General features: G+C 47.6%; 2 protein-coding genes across 3 annotated transcripts in view; both read right to left on the bottom strand.

Annotated features, from left to right (window-relative positions):
• Nucleotides 1-1366: 1366 nt before the first annotated feature.
• On the bottom strand, nt 1367-5252 carry CCDC17 (coiled-coil domain containing 17). The gene is made up of 13 exons (XM_052637566.1): nt 5079-5252; nt 4929-5003; nt 4596-4818; nt 4343-4505; nt 4085-4198; nt 3878-3996; nt 3520-3636; nt 3161-3297; nt 2953-3050; nt 2597-2800; nt 2217-2427; nt 2035-2145; nt 1367-1735 (listed from the first exon to the last, which is right to left on the bottom strand). Exons 1-13 carry the CDS (start codon nt 5250-5252, stop codon nt 1652-1654), a joined length of 1830 nt encoding a protein of 609 aa, XP_052493526.1. The 3' UTR covers nt 1367-1651.
• A 1814-nt stretch (nt 5253-7066) lies between these two features.
• Nucleotides 7067-14698, bottom strand: part of GPBP1L1 (GC-rich promoter binding protein 1 like 1) — a 64102-nt gene continuing 56470 nt past the window's right edge. For both annotated transcript variants that reach the window (XM_052636890.1, XM_052636889.1), the window contains exons 8-12: nt 14378-14518; nt 13778-13936; nt 12740-12864; nt 9151-9253; nt 7067-8118 (exon numbers count right to left, since the gene is read on the bottom strand). In XM_052636890.1, the coding sequence (XP_052492850.1) occupies nt 7966-8118; nt 9151-9253; nt 12740-12864; nt 13778-13936; nt 14378-14518 (681 nt within the window). In that variant the 3' untranslated portion in view covers nt 7067-7965. The remainder of the gene's footprint in view (nt 8119-9150; nt 9254-12739; nt 12865-13777; nt 13937-14377; nt 14519-14698) is intronic.

The raw sequence follows: 14698 nt of genomic DNA, 5'->3' as shown, positions 1-14698 counted from the left end.
AGGTTTTTGTGTTTCTTTCCTCCTCTGTATTGATCTCTGTTGTAGTTCTAATCCAGATTCCTGTCTAGTGTGGAGGTGATGAAATCAAGCATGGCTGCAGGCCCTTATTTTCCAATGGTGCTATATCTTCTCCATCATAAATACTCTGAACCTGGGCTGTCTTGCAAATTGAGTGGTGCTCTCCCTGGACAGGGGCTATAAAACAAGACTTAGTGAAGATCTTGTTCTTTGGTGCTGATACTGTTCGATGGACTTTGTGAGCTAATAACAGCTATGCCAGGCCTTGGGTGGCACCTTGGTATCCACCTGGTCTCCAATTAGGGCCATAATCCTGTCCTGGAAAAAACTGAAGAAAATTTGGGGCAAGGGAGCGGGCAGGGGGAGTGATCCTTGAGCAAAACTGTTGTGCTAACTGTATAAAATTGAGCTTGCAAGTGGCTGAGGGACTGACTGGACACTTTGGATGTGGTTGGAAGAATCTGGGGAGAACTGGCTGGTTGAGTTACATTGTTATATTGGAACCTTCCTGTACAGAAAATAGCAACAGTTGGAATTGTTACCTGTCCACAGTTTTGAATTCTTAAATAAAGATGCTAAAATGCCTCTGGACTTGTGTTTAAAGAGTGGGATCCTGGGCTGCCTGGAGCATTTCAGTGGGATGTCCGGTTGAAAGGTGGAAACTGGCTCAGCAATTCTGGCTGCCCAGTCCAGGGGTGCTGGTGCCTAGGCCACTGGTACTAATGTCATCCCATTGGGCCCTTGCTCATGTCCAGGGTGCAGAGCCAGTGTCAGATCTGTGACTTGGCTGCCTCTGAGCTGACCTTTAATAAACTGCTTTATATCAGGCAGGATCTGAACTTCAAACAGTGCCTACCCTCTACTACCTAACGGGATTTGATAATTTCAACACTCACAGGGCTACTTTGCTGCACTGGACAGATAGCAGGTTAGAACCTGGAGTTTGAACATCCAGTGTTGGAGGCAAAGGCAGCTAGCTCTTAATTATCAAGTCTTTGATTCTGCCGACACTGGGGTCTGAAGCCAGGCCCAATGTAATTTCAGCTGGATTTCACCTCTGATGAGCCCCCTGCCAACTTGGGAACATGACCGGGTTGTTTGTAAGTAGATAGGCTACAGGAGCTCCCTGTTTTACGGTGACCTTGAGAATCTGGAAGGCTTCCTGGAGGATGTGAAGAAGCTGGGATAAATAAGTGGGCAGTAAGACTGGCTTTAGCAAAAAAAACAAACACCACATGGGAAGGAGCTCATAGAGTTCCTTTAGCTGAATGAAAGACTGTCTCCAAGTCACCTTTCAAAGAATTTATATGCTAGACAATGTTATAAACCTGACATGTTTAATCCTCACTTTTTTTTTTTTTAAACAAAAGGATAATAGGTAAAGAAAGGCCAAGTGCTTGTGGAAGTTAGAGCTGGGATTGGAGCTCATGTTATGTGCTCACATCTGTATGTTTCCGTACTCTTGTCAGAACATGGAGTTAGTAAAGTTGCAGATCGCAGAAGAGGCCTCAGTGTAGGCCCCAGTCTTGTGCACATTAAAGCTACTCATATCCCCATTCTTTTGGACTCAGAGCCAGTGGGGGTGGGTCCAAGCTGTGGGGAGAGGACCCTCTTTGTGCCTGAGTCTGCTGGTTCAGGCATCTTCGGGAGGAGGGGGGTCAACAAAGGCAGTTTTTGGGGCGAGGGGGCTGGCTTCTGGTGAAGATGAGTTGGGTACCTGTGGAACAAGGAGAGGGTAGATCTGCAGCAGTCGTTTTATGGAGGTTAACAGCACAGCATCTGGTGTCACACCACTTCACTGTGAACTGCTTACTGTGAACCAAGTTAACCTCATTGTGCTCTCATTTCCTTACCTGTTGACACAGTAGTACGGACCTAATAGGATATGTGAGTCTCATGAGTTCATTCACAGAAAACACTTAGTAATGGCTTGGTAAGTGCATAGTGGTCAACAAAGGCTGGTTATTAACCACATCAACCACACCTGTGGTGTCCCCGCTCCAGTTGGGCCCTCACCAGAGGTGGGTACTGGTACTCCTGGGCATTTGCTGGATTGATCTCTGCCAGGGTCTGGACATCTGCATCTCTTGCATTCACCAGTCGCACAAAGAGCTCAGCCTGATTAACCTGGGAAAGGTGAAATGGTCTTGTATCTGTAACGTGAAGGAGCAGACCCAGCCCCCATCCTCCACACTCACCTGGGGAATCCTGTTCAGCTGCCCAGGGCTAAGGCTGGGGTCCAGGGGGAGGGCCCGAAGTGGGAGACGCCAACGACCACTTAGCAATCTCTGATTCTGGTCAAATAGCACTAGTGAGGCCCAGGCCTTTGGCTGTGGTGCCTTAGCCCATGCTAGCCCCTGCCAGGCCCGGAGCTCACAGACCAAGGCTAGTGATGGTGAGGGTAGTAGCCTAGAGCAAAACCAAAAATGTGTCAGGAGCCAGAAGTGGTTATGCTCCCTTCCTAGGACTTGGCCCTCAGCGTCAGAGTCCTTGTATACAGATGAGGAAATATAGCAGAGTGAGGGACAAGCCTCAGCTGAGGCAAAAAGCACCAAGGAAATAATCCCCATGTACTGACCTGGGTACAAGCTGCTTGCTGGCAAGGATGGCACAGTTGCCGGTGGGCCCAGGAGCTGGAGGTGGGGGCAGGCAAAGGGCTGGGGGTAGCGCTGTGGTCCCTCCTGATTCCTGTCCATCTCTGGCCAAACCAGTCATCAGTTGCACCCAAACCCAAGAAGCCTCAAGGCCCCGCAGGAAGTCATAGAAAATGACAAAGCCAGCCCTAGGAAACACAGGTCTCAAACACGTACACACTCCAGTCCTTCATCTTCCCACCACCCAGGCACTTCCCTGATCCTAGCTGGCCTGAGTGGGTCCCCTTAACTAGCAGCAGTGACTAAGTCAGAGGATGTTGAAGGAGGGAGCAGGCCTCACCCAGGGTTGTAGGGTGCAGGGCCCAGAATGTCAGTTGCAGGCAGGAGGTAGTGCGGGTCCCTGGCCAGGTTCCTGGTCATGGCTCCAGGAAGCTGCGACTGCGCAGGAAGAGTTAATTCCAGAAAGTCTCCCAGGCGGCCACTATGCTCCCTGGGCTCCCCCAGCTGCACAGAGCAGAACTGCCCCCATCCCAACCCCCGGTCCTCACAGCCTTCTCAGCGCCACCCAAGAACAGGACTCCGGTGGAGGGTGGCAGCGGGGGAGCCACGGGAGGCGGGAGGCTTGGGGGATCTTCCCTCCTCAGGCGTGGGCTCGGATTGGCCCCAAGTCTCGGCTCCCCGCGCCCTAGGTACAGGGAAGAGAAGGGGCCCTTGAGCAGGACGCAGGAAGTGAGATACCTCATCCCCAAGAGCCAAACCCATGCAGACACCTGGAGATGTGCGTGGACACGGGACTGATGGGGCGCAGACACGGGTCGCATTCCCCGTGCATGGTCCCTCTAACCCCTTTCTCTGAGCCTGGCCTGCTGGGGAGGGCTGGGCAGGGTGGAACTGGGTGCTCACTGACCCCAGGGCATCTGGCCTGCGCCCCTCTGCATCTGCAAAGCCAGGATTTCTGCCTCCAGGCGCCGGTTTTCAGCCTCCACTGCTAGAAGCTCCTTGAATGCAGCACCTGTTCGTCCTCCTGAGGTTGAACAAATGTGACTCGTCACCTCTGATCTCTGGTGACCAGCTGCTCTGAGCAGCTCTCCAGCCTTGGTACTCTCTGAACACGGCTGATTGTCAGCTAACATTCTAGCCACCACCGCAGAGACAAGTGTTCTACCTCGGAGTTTCACTTCAGTGGGTCTCAAGCCAAAGGCGTCCTCCCTCCCCGCCCTTCCCTCTTTCCAGAGAGGTCTCCTGGCTGGCCCACTCCTGTTCACCCCTGCGGGTCCGCGACCGCCGAAGCTCCAGAGCTGATGCCTCCGCTTGCAGCTGCCACATCCAGCCCAGAACGCCAGGGTCCCGGCCTCCGCCTCGAATGTAGGCCTCACGCAGGGCCCTAGGGAGTAGGGGACAAGAAGGCAGCAGCGTTTTACCAGAATCGATCAGCGCTTCGTCCCGAGCTCATCCCCGGGCCCGGACCTCACCCGATCTCCGCAGGCAGAGTCCCTGGGGTGGCCTGTAGCACCGGACCACAGAGTTCTGCTTCTCTCACGGTGTTCAGCCGGGTGCTAGAGTCGGGACCGGCGGCGCCGGGACCGCTTCAGAGATCAAGACGAGGGTCTCCGGTAGCCCCGGCCCCTCCCGACGGCTCCCGCGCGGCCTCCAGGCCAAGCCCCTCTCCCCGCTCAAGCCCCGCCCCGCGCAGGCGCAGCTCTCCCGGGATCCCCACGCGTCTTTCTTACACCGGGTTGGCCTGGAGCTGCTGAACGTGCGCCCCTAACTTCTCCAGAGCCCCCCGCGTTCGCCCTGTCTCTGCCCGGAGTTCTCGAAGCTCTCGCTCCAGGCTGAATATGAGTGATTTCCCGTTCCCGGTCCGGGCCAAACCTTGGAGGCGCCGGCTCAGTTCTGAGGGGGTAAGAGCTCAAGTCAGACGGCCGTGGGGCGACCTCAAGGCAAGGGGGAAAGGTGGGCCCTAGTCCCGCTCTGTCCCCTCACCCTCGCCGCGTTGCTCTAGGGCCCAGCTCTGTGCCGCGGTCTCTGCCACGCGCCTTGCGTGAGTCCAGTGCAGCGCCAGCAGCCGCTCGCCCAGGCTGCCAGCAGCCTTGGAGTGGGCCCTCTGAGCCGTCGCCTCTGAACGCCTCCGGGGCCCCTGTGGCCCCCTGGGGATTTCTGTTACCCAGGGTCTCATTTCCTGCAGATAGAGCCGCAGCCGCTGCACCTGGAGGTAACAGTTACCCGCAGCCTCTGTTGGGAGTAATCTGACCCACTTGTGATCTCTAAGTTTGGGGGGGAATGCCGTTTTGTGCCCGTGGGGAAAGCCAGGTGTACCTCCTCCGTTAGCCTCTTCAGAGCTGATTTGCTGGCCTCCTGATCCCGGAGGCCGTGGTGTTCTTGTGGCACAACCTGCGGACGGGGTGTGGGGTGAGGAATGCTGAGTTAGTCACTTCAATACCCACTCATGGCCATGGAGGCCCTTACCCCGGGTACCCGTGGTTCAGTGGCTACTGGGGGCTGTGCTCCAACTGCCACCTCCCGGGTCTGACGGCCAATGCAGAAGCGCTGAGTGTGGGTGGCCAGCAGGGCCCAGGAGCGGAAAACCATGTCACAGGACCCACAGGGCAGGAGCCTTGGCTCCCTGGAGTGGGAGGCCATGAGAGGAGACCCCTTTCCTGACACCAGCCAAGACCTGGAGAAAACAGGACAGGGGCAGAGGGAAAGGGAGAGGAGGATGAAATAGCCAAAGGCAGAGAGGAAACGACCACGTTTACCAGGTCAAGTTTGTTTGGGGAGAAGCTTTAGCTCCCTGGGCAACCACCTCAGGTCTGGGCAGGTCTGGACAATGAGTGGGAAGGCTTAGTCACCTTAGGGAGGAGTCCCTGGCTTGAAAAACACTGTTAAAGCATTGTTCCACCTCACTGTATGAGTATAGGTAATCTCTTACCACCACGACTTGGTTTTTCTGCCTACATTAATAAAGGGGAGCAAACAGCTGCCTCCTGGAATAGCTGAGTCCATATCACATACTTCATCTTGGTCATTTAATAGACTCTGGCAGAAAAGTGTCTTCTTCATTCTAGTTTTGCCCAAGTGGATGTATCCCAAGTTAAATGTCGTTGTCCATCCAGGGAATACTTGAGAGAGAAGACATTGTGCCTGGAAACCATGACTTGCTGGTTGAGTAACAAGCATTTCCTTCCACCATGCCGCTCTGGAGGTAACATCTTTTGCATAACCAAGTCACACCAAGGCTTCCCAACTCCCAGTTTCCGCCACCCGCCAACCCCCCCCTCCCCGCCCCGCCGCCGCCACAACCAAGATAATCAGCACAGCCCAGAAGAGGTGGTTCTGGAACACAATGCATCAGAAAAGGAAATAAAATACAGAAAGGTAGCCCTTCACTGGAGACTGGGGCCCACACAGGCCGCATTCCTGCTTACCAGATCTCCCTGCCAGCTCCCCAAGTAGATGAATCCAACAGAAACAGGAGCTCTGACCTAGCTCCATGTTTCTAAACAAGCAGGTAGTGGTCACCTCACCTCCAGGTACTTAAGGCCAAGGTAGGAGCAGCAGCAGGTTACAAAGTATTTCAAAGTATGTAATCAAAGTCCAGCTCAATTTCAAGTGAGAAAAGGGCTACATTTTAGAAATTTGTTCTGAGAGCACTAGTTAAGTGGCAAAGCCCAAAACCAAATATACAGGATATGTCTAACTCAACCTACTTCTCGTTTTCCAATTTATAGTTCATTTAATAGTATTTCATTGAGCCTAAGATGCACATTTTTCATATTTTAATACTGAAATCGATTCACAATTAATGTTGTGTCATAACTGTCAAATTTTTTCTTTTCCTTTCCTCTATTAATTTCTGTCTCTCTCGACCGCCCACATGGCACATGGGAACCCTAGTTTCCTGATAAGGGATTGAACCCTTGCCTCCTACACAGGAACCGTGGCGTCTTATCCACTAGATCACTAGGGAAGTCCCAAGTTTTCTTATTAGTACTCTGCCTTCCTATCCTTTAGAATCTACCAAGTATCATGGTGGTTTCTCTTCCTCTAGTCTCTACCCCTTCTGGAATCTCCACTATAAGATAGTTATCCTTATAAGTGGTTGGGCCTGTTACCCCTTTGCTTGTCTCCCATTAGAGCATAATCTTGGGCTGCTATATCCACTAGGGACCACGTGATATACAGCTGGTCAAGGAATGCCACTATCAGTGATCTGTTAACTTCGAGTTGTCCATCAGATCTTGGCCTAAAATTCCATTTTTAATTTAACTGTTTCTTCTCTTCCCTATTGAGTTGGGTGCTCCTTGCATTCCCAGGGCCTTGCACAATGCCTGGGAAACCCTATATTCTTATTTAGCAGGAATATTGAGGCACAGAGTTCCTTAAAATAGGTACACTGGCAAATACACGGGCAGTGAAAAACAGCTTCAGAAAGGAAACTTGGGTTTCTGGTTTTATTACTGGTAGTTTATTGCACAGGTTTTTCTGCATCAAAATGTATCTGCTAAAAGGAGAAACAGGTGTGTCTGAATTCAGATTTTCCTCAGACCTCTAAATCCAGTCATCTAATTTTAAAGAAAATATACTTCTTACACAAGACAATCCAAACTGATGCAAAATATTTATTCCAAGTTAGTTATTTTATGCAGTAGTTTTCCCCCTCAACAGACTTGTGATAACCACATCTTTTAAATCTGTAAATAATGTTATCAAAATAATCTTAATCTTTGAAATCTCACAAAAATTTATATTTTACAATCCACCCTGAATATCAAGGCTGCAAGAATAACACAACATTTCCTATATCCAAATATTTTACAGCTGTACCCAGAAAGAAAAAAAAAAAAAGGGAAAAAACCACATATGCTTGGTTAAGGGCTAACGTTACCCGAGCAGCCAGAAATAAAATAAAATATCCAAATTATTAGCATTAATTTAATACAATTATAACTTCAATAGTCACTTTGTCATTGACAATGATTGCTTGAGCACAGGGGTGAGTGCCCCAAGGGCTGGTAGTAGAAGCTGTTGCTGCAGACCAGTGTCTCCTCCTCTGTGCACTGCCAGCTCCCACCTGTGCATTGCCCCGTATACACTGTGTGTGTGTGTGTGTTTTAAAAATCTTTCCCACCACACAAAGTTCTCTCTATTAAGCAGATAACAGGGAAGAACAACAACAAAAGCTAAACAAGCCAATCGCTCGCTCTCTCTTTGGGATATGATTATTTCCCTTGTGCATGAAGTATTCAACAATAAAATAAGAAAAGGAAAAGGAAAAGAACGGTTTCTTCTGTATAACCCCTAAACACACAAGCTGAGTTTACTGGGTCAGATTTAACTGTGAGCATTTATACGCCTACTTCCAGGCATCGTCATCAGATGTCTCACTGCTACTTGTCTCCGTGTCTGAGTCCTCAAACTCTGCCCTGCAAGTGCTTCTCCAAGGGGAGAATAGGCTGGAACTTCGACTCTGCAAGAAGCCATTCTTTCCAAAGCCATTTCTTCTCAGCTGTGGTTGGCATGGGAAAAAAAGAAAAAGACAATCATCAGTCACTACACTGGCCCCTAGGACCTGGCAAAGGCCAGAAAGTGAAAGTGTTAGGTGCTCAGTCAACTCTGCAATCCCATGGACTGAGCCCATCTGGCTCCTCTGTCCATGGCATTTCCCAGGCAAGAATACTGGAGTGGGTTGCCATTCCCTTCTCCAGGGGATCTTCCTGATCCAGGAATCAAAACCAGGTCTTCTGTATTCCAGGCGGATTCTTTACTCCTGAGCCATCCGGGAAGTTGGGAAAGGCCAGGCTTCAGCTTAGTTTTAGCCAGAATGTTCTAAGAATGTTCTTTCTTCTAAGAAACTGAAGATTTCTTACAGCAGTGCTTTTTGAACTGCAATGTGCAAATGAATCACCTAAGGATTTCTTTAAAATGCAGACTGATTGGTATGTCTGAGGTAGGGTTCAAGATTTCTTATTTCCACGAGTTCTCAGGTGATGACAATGACAGAGGAAGAGAGTTCTGAGTACTGCGGTCTTTATGTCAGCCTATACTTTTCTTTATAGGATTTAACATCACTGTTATTTATGCTTTAAATACATACCACCAGAACTTAAGTTCTATGAGGTTTGTAGGGACCTGGCAGTGTTTTATTCAGAGAAAGAATCTAGGCATTTGTTGAAGAAATTCAGAGAGACTATTTGGTTTCTTGGCTCTAGCTGAGGCACCAGAGGGAATCCACAGGGCTGCAAGCAGAGCAGGGTTAGCCTTCTTTCCCAGGGGCCAAGGGCTCAGCCCATAACCTTGGAAAATAGCGTTGATGAGGAGTTAGAGCTTCCAGGATGAAATAACATTGCTTTCTGTAACCTGCTAACTACTGACCAGGTTCTGTGTCCACCACTGGAGGTCCTTATGGCCTGGGATGCTCCTCTGTATTTCTACAATGGCGACTTATTTATTGTTTTCTTTCTCAAGGTCCTTCTCACACCCTAAACTGGGACGTTTTCTCTTAGTCATTAACTGCTCTCCAGCAAAGTTTACCACATACCTGCTCTGTCTTCATGTGGAACTCTCTGAGCTCGTCCTCTGTGAGGGGAAGACAATTCTCGTCATTTTCAGGATACTCCTGCCATCCCATTGCTTTCAGTAACCTAGTAGAAGCAGGTCAGGCAAAGAAAATACAGCTTTAAGTGGGAGGGAAGCCCTTAACTTTCCATAGAAACTTTCCTGCCCAGGGAAAACGGTATCCACTTAAGAGAAGAAATGTGGGTTTTTCTCTGTATACTCAGAAGGATAAGCTTTAATCATGACTACTTAGGTGCTTGGAATTAGATGGTAGATCTCCACAGTTGCTCTTTCCAATCTCAACAGATGCAGAAGAAGCCTTTGACAAAATTCAGCACCTATTCATGATTAAAACTCTTTAAAAAATGGGCATAGAAGGAGCCTACCTCAACACAGTAAAGGCCATATATGATAAGCCTACAGCAAACATTCTTAATGGTGAAAAACTGAAAGCATCCCCCCTAAGATCAGGGTATCCACATTCACCACTATTATTCAACATAGTTTTTGAAGTCCTAGCTGCAGCAATCAGAAAAGAAAAATAAAAAAATTCAGATTGGAAAAGAAGTAGTAAAGCTTTCACTGTTTGCAGATGACATGATACTGTACAAGATAGTATCAGAAAATTACTAGAGCTAATCAGTGAATTTGGCAAAGTTGCAGGATACAAAATCAATACACAGTTGCTCTTTCCAGAGCATAAGAGTTATAGAGAACTCTTATGTAGAAGCAGCAGAATAAAGAAGAGTCAAACTGTCCCATAAGCAAAACCAAAGAAATCTCACTGTCTCCCATGAGCAAATCAGCACATAGCAACATGTACCTAAGTTCTTATTTTTCTTGACTGCACAACACAGCATGTGGGATCTTACTTCCCTCACCAGGAATGGAAGCCATGCCCCTGCAGTGGAAGCATGGAGAATTAACCACTGGACCGCCAGGGAAGACGCTCTGAGTTCTCTTAATTTCATGGCATTGTGAACCCAAAACTTTGTAATCTTGTTTCAGTTCAGTTCAGTCACTCAGTCATGTCCGACTCTTTGCGACCCCATGAACTGTAGCACGCCAGGTCTCCCTGTCCATCACCAACTCCTGGAGTTCACTCAGACTCATGTCCATCCAGCCATCTCATTCTCTGTCGTCCCCTTCTCCTGCCCCCCAATCCCTCCCAGCATCAGAGGCTTTTTCAGTGAGTCAACTCTTCGCATGTGGCGGCCAAAGTACTGGAGTTTCAGCTTCAGCATCATTCCTTCCAAAGAAGACCCAGGACTGATCTCCTTCAGAATGGACTGGTTGGATATCCTTGCAGTCCAAGGGACTCTCAAGAGTCGTCTTCCAACACCACACTTCGAAAGCATCAATTCTTTGGCGCTCAGCTTTCTTCACAGTCCAACTCTGACATCTATACATGACCACTGGAAAAACCATAGCCTTAACTAGACGGACCTTTGTTGGCAAAGTAATGTCTCTGCTTTTCAATATGCTATCTAGGTTGGTCATAACTTTTCTCCCAAGGAGTAAGCGTCTTTTAATTTCATGGCTGCAGTCACCATCTGCAGTGATTTTGGAGAGCCCGTTTCCACTGTTTCCCCATCTATTCCCCATGAATTGATGGGACCAGATGCCATGATCTTCGTTTTCTGAATGTTGAGCTTTAAGCCAACTGTTTCACTCTCCTCTTTCACTTTCATCAAGAGGCTTTTTAGTTCCTCTTGACTATCTGCCATAAGGGTGGTGTCATCTGCATATCTGAAGTTATTGATATTTCACCCAGCAATCTTTGATTCCAGCTTGTGCTTCTTCCAGCCCACCGTTTCTCATGATGTACTCCGTATAGAAGTTAAATAAGCAGGGTGACAATATACAGCCTTGATGTACTCCTTTTCCTATTTGGAACCAGTCTGTTGTTCCATGTCCAGTTCTAACTGTTGCTTCCTGACCTGCATATAGGTTTCTCAAGAGGCAGGTCAGGTGCTCTGGTATGCCCATCTCTTTCAGAATTTTCCACAATTTATTGTGATCCACACAGTCAAAGGCTTTGGCATAGTCAATAAAGCAGAAATAGATGTTTTTCTGGAACTCTCTTGCTTTTTCCATGGTCCGGCGGATGCTGGCAATTTGATCTCTGGTTCCTCTGCCTTTTCGAAAACCAGCTTGAACATCAGGGAGTTCACGGTTCATGTATTGCTGAAGCCTGGCTTGGAGAATTTTGAGCATGACTTTACTAGCATGTGAGATGAGTGCAATTGTGTGGTAGTTTGAGCATTCTTTGGCACTGCCTTTGGGATTGGAATGAAAACTGACCCTTTCCAGTCCTGTGGCCACTGCTGAGGTTTCCAAATTTTCTGGCATATTGGGTACAGCACTTTCACAGCATCGTCTTTCAGGATTTGAAGTAGCTCAACTGGAATTCCATCACCTCCACTAACTTTATTCGTAGTGATGCTTTCTAAGGCCCACTTGACTTCACATTCCAGGATGTCTGGCTCTAGGTGAGTGATCACACCATCGTGATTATCTTGGTCGTGAAGCTCTTTTTTGTACAGTTCTTCTGTATATTCTTGCCACCTCTTCTTAATATCTTTTGCTTCTGTTAGGTCCAGACCATTTCTGTCCTTTATCGAGCCCATCTTTGCATGAAATGTTCCCTTGGTATCTCTAATTTTCTTGAAGAGATCTCTAGTCTTTCCCATTCTGCTGTTTTCCTCTATTTCTCTGCATTGATCACTGAGGAAGGCTTTATCTCTTCTTGCTATTCTTTGGAACTCTGCATTCAGATGCTTGTATCTTTCCTTTTCTCCTTTGCTTTTCACAGCTATTTGTAAGGCCTCCTCAGACAGCCAATGTCATGAACCTCATTCCATAGTTCATTAGGCACTCTATCAGATCTAGTCCCTTAAGTCTATTTCTTACTTCCACTGTATAATCATAAGGGATTTGATTTAGGTCGTACCTGAATGGTCTAGTGGTTTTCCCTACTTTCTTCAGTTTAAGCCCACGATGGGTGGGTCATGGTGGAGAGGTCTGACAGAATGTGGTCCACTGGAGAAGGGAATGGCAAACCACTTCAGTATTCTTGCCTTGAGAACCCCATGAACAGTATGAACAGTGATCTTGTTTACCCCTTTTTAAGTTCCTCTGGACAGGAGCTCCTTTTCAGGAAGGTACCTAGCAGGTCCCATCTGCCATCCAGTTGGCCAGACACCTTGGCTGGCTCTGTGTTCAAGGCCCTCATTTTAAAAAACAGGCCTCATACCCTGGGGCCTCATAAATCCCGAGAGAAGCCAAAGGGGCCACTATAACAGCTCTAGGAAACAGGTCTCACCCACTCCACCCCTTCCAACCTAAGCCATAAATTAAGTCTGAAACTGAACTACAAGAAAGCCTTGGAGAGAAGCATGTGGAAAGCTGGTTGACTCTGTAAAGGAATATACCCACTGAGCAACAGGCCAGCCTGTGGCACACAAGAGGACAGCTGCGCTGCTATGGGCACTTCTGTCTGTACTGGAAGTCTCAAGTATGTTCAAACTCCTTGTAGGTCATATATAGCCGTGTATGTGGTCCTCACTTACCTGTGCTCTGCTTCCAAAGAGTGCGAGAGGGCCTCCCCATCCTCCTCTACAGGGAGCGCGAGACCATTCTGGTGGCAGCCTTCCTCCCCATTTTCCTTTGGTTCAGGTGTGCTGTTGTCCTCCGACTGGAGGACAGGACGGACATGTTTAGTTTAATCATCTACTGGGGCAAGATAAGCAATCTAAGAGATTAAGGAGATGCTTTCTACCTTGGCCCACAGGTTTTCCCCACTTAAAAATGAGAACTTGCTCATCTTGCTAAGATTCCAAAGGATACCAACTGGCTACCATCTTACCTTCAGGTTAGGTCAACTGTGGCAGAAGTTACTAGCTGCCTATGCAGTATCGATTTTCTATTCTTCTTACCAATTTGGACTGAAGAACCAATGTGCTAAGCTTTTAAAAAGTTCCCTTTCCCAAACTTCTTCACAACTAGGAGTGGCTATTGGACAGCTGTCCACTTAAAATGTGAGTGGAAACTGCAGGGGTGGCTTTTAAGAAAGCATTTTAAAAAGGGCATCCCTCTTCCGGTTTTTGGCTCTGTCCTTTCCCTAACTATAAAGTGGATGGGAACACAAGTACCCTAGTCCAAAGTGACCAAAAGTTACAAGTTTCCTGATACTATAGATGCTACTACCTCTTGGACTAGGAACCTGTTGCAAGATACAAAGACAAATACCCTCTTGTTTTATGGTTCTGTTAGTCAGATTTTCTTCCGTTACGGTTAAATATAATCCTTAAAAAAAAAAAAAGCTTGTATAGTTTACCAACTTCTTACAGCAATGACCAATTCAAGACTCAAGCAATGTTGCCCTGCTTAAGAGCACCAAGTCCCAAGGCCACTATCATTGAAATGAGCCCTAATCTGAAATATGCTGAACAAAGAACTGAGCTCACTTTTATCACAAGCTGTTACTCCATAAACAAATCTCTGTACTTTTTTTTTTTAATGTGCTGTATCTTTCTGTCTAAAAACAAAAAGTACATATATAATGCAGAAAAACACTTATGTTGCCCCAGAAGAACCCACAGTCTTACATCTTCCAACTTCTCACACTCTCTGCTCTCTGCGAAGTCTCCATTCCGGTCATCCTTCAGAGTCTTTAGGAACTCGCTCTTCCTGTCAGTAGTTCGGCGGGTCAACTTGGTCAGACGAGAGGAGCTGATCTCAATCGGAGGAGTGGTGCTGGCGGGACTCTGGGCAAACACCACAAATAGGTTGTTCCTGGCAGTAAATGTAAGTACTGGGATTCTCTAGGCCACTTCTCATGGTACTGCTTTCCTGAATCTGGCAGCATGTTTATTTCTGTCTTTTACCAAAAATAAACTATCCTTTTCATTTAAACAGAGTTTAGTTCTGCAGTTTTTACAGTTAAAACCAGATGGTTTAAATAGCACCTCTCTGATCTTGCTCCAGAGGCAAGCATAATGCCAGTCTAACACAGGCCAAAGACCCCACCCGGCTACCACCTATCTTTGGATGCTAATGGGAATCACCAGTAAAGAAATGACTGAGCTAAGAATAGCTACAAAGGAAATGAAGTTAGAGCTATACATACCACACCACTTGTCTCAGTTTAAGTAAATGGGGAACAGCAACTTCACAAAAAAAGGCTGCTTTCCTTTATCCTCACTCACCTCTTTGGGAGAGCTTAAAACTACACCACCAGCCAGTACTACTGGTTTGGTAACAGAGATTGGACTGGTAAAAGCAGACTCTCGGCTAGAGGAAAGGGGTCCTGATTTGTGTTCCATTCTGTTAGCTTTCCACGCACTGGCCTACACAGGAAGAAAGAACAATCAGTCAGAACAGCACACAGACAGAAGATCAGCTTGTAAGGTCACAAAGCAAAGAGTGAAAAGTTCTGTGGGAATATTATGTGGAATGTTATGTACGAATATGAAAGCTCACCTGTCTCAACATATTTGGGAGGTATACAACCTTGAAGGGAAAAGGTA

The sequence above is a fragment of the Budorcas taxicolor genome, chromosome 3 (genome assembly GCF_023091745.1).
Source record: "Budorcas taxicolor isolate Tak-1 chromosome 3, Takin1.1, whole genome shotgun sequence".
In the NCBI taxonomy this organism is placed as follows: Eukaryota; Metazoa; Chordata; class Mammalia; order Artiodactyla; family Bovidae; genus Budorcas; species Budorcas taxicolor.
Note: the sequence above shows the minus strand (reverse complement) of the source record. Positions and strands in the feature narration are given on the sequence as shown.

What these genes read in the sequence shown, in the direction of transcription:
- CCDC17 (XM_052637566.1), bottom strand. Translation starts at nt 5,252, where the DNA reads ATGGCCTCCCACTCCAGGGAGCCAAGGCTCCTGCCCTGTGGGTCCTGT. An exon ending in TGGGTGGCGCTGAGAAGGCT is followed by an intron (nt 3,051 to 3,160) that starts GTGAGGACCGGG and finishes CTTCCTGCGCAG; the next exon opens with TCGCAGCTTCCTGGAGCCAT. An exon ending in AGTACCAGTACCCACCTCTG is followed by an intron (nt 1,736 to 2,034) that starts GTGAGGGCCCAA and finishes CTTGTTCCACAG; the next exon opens with GTACCCAACTCATCTTCACC.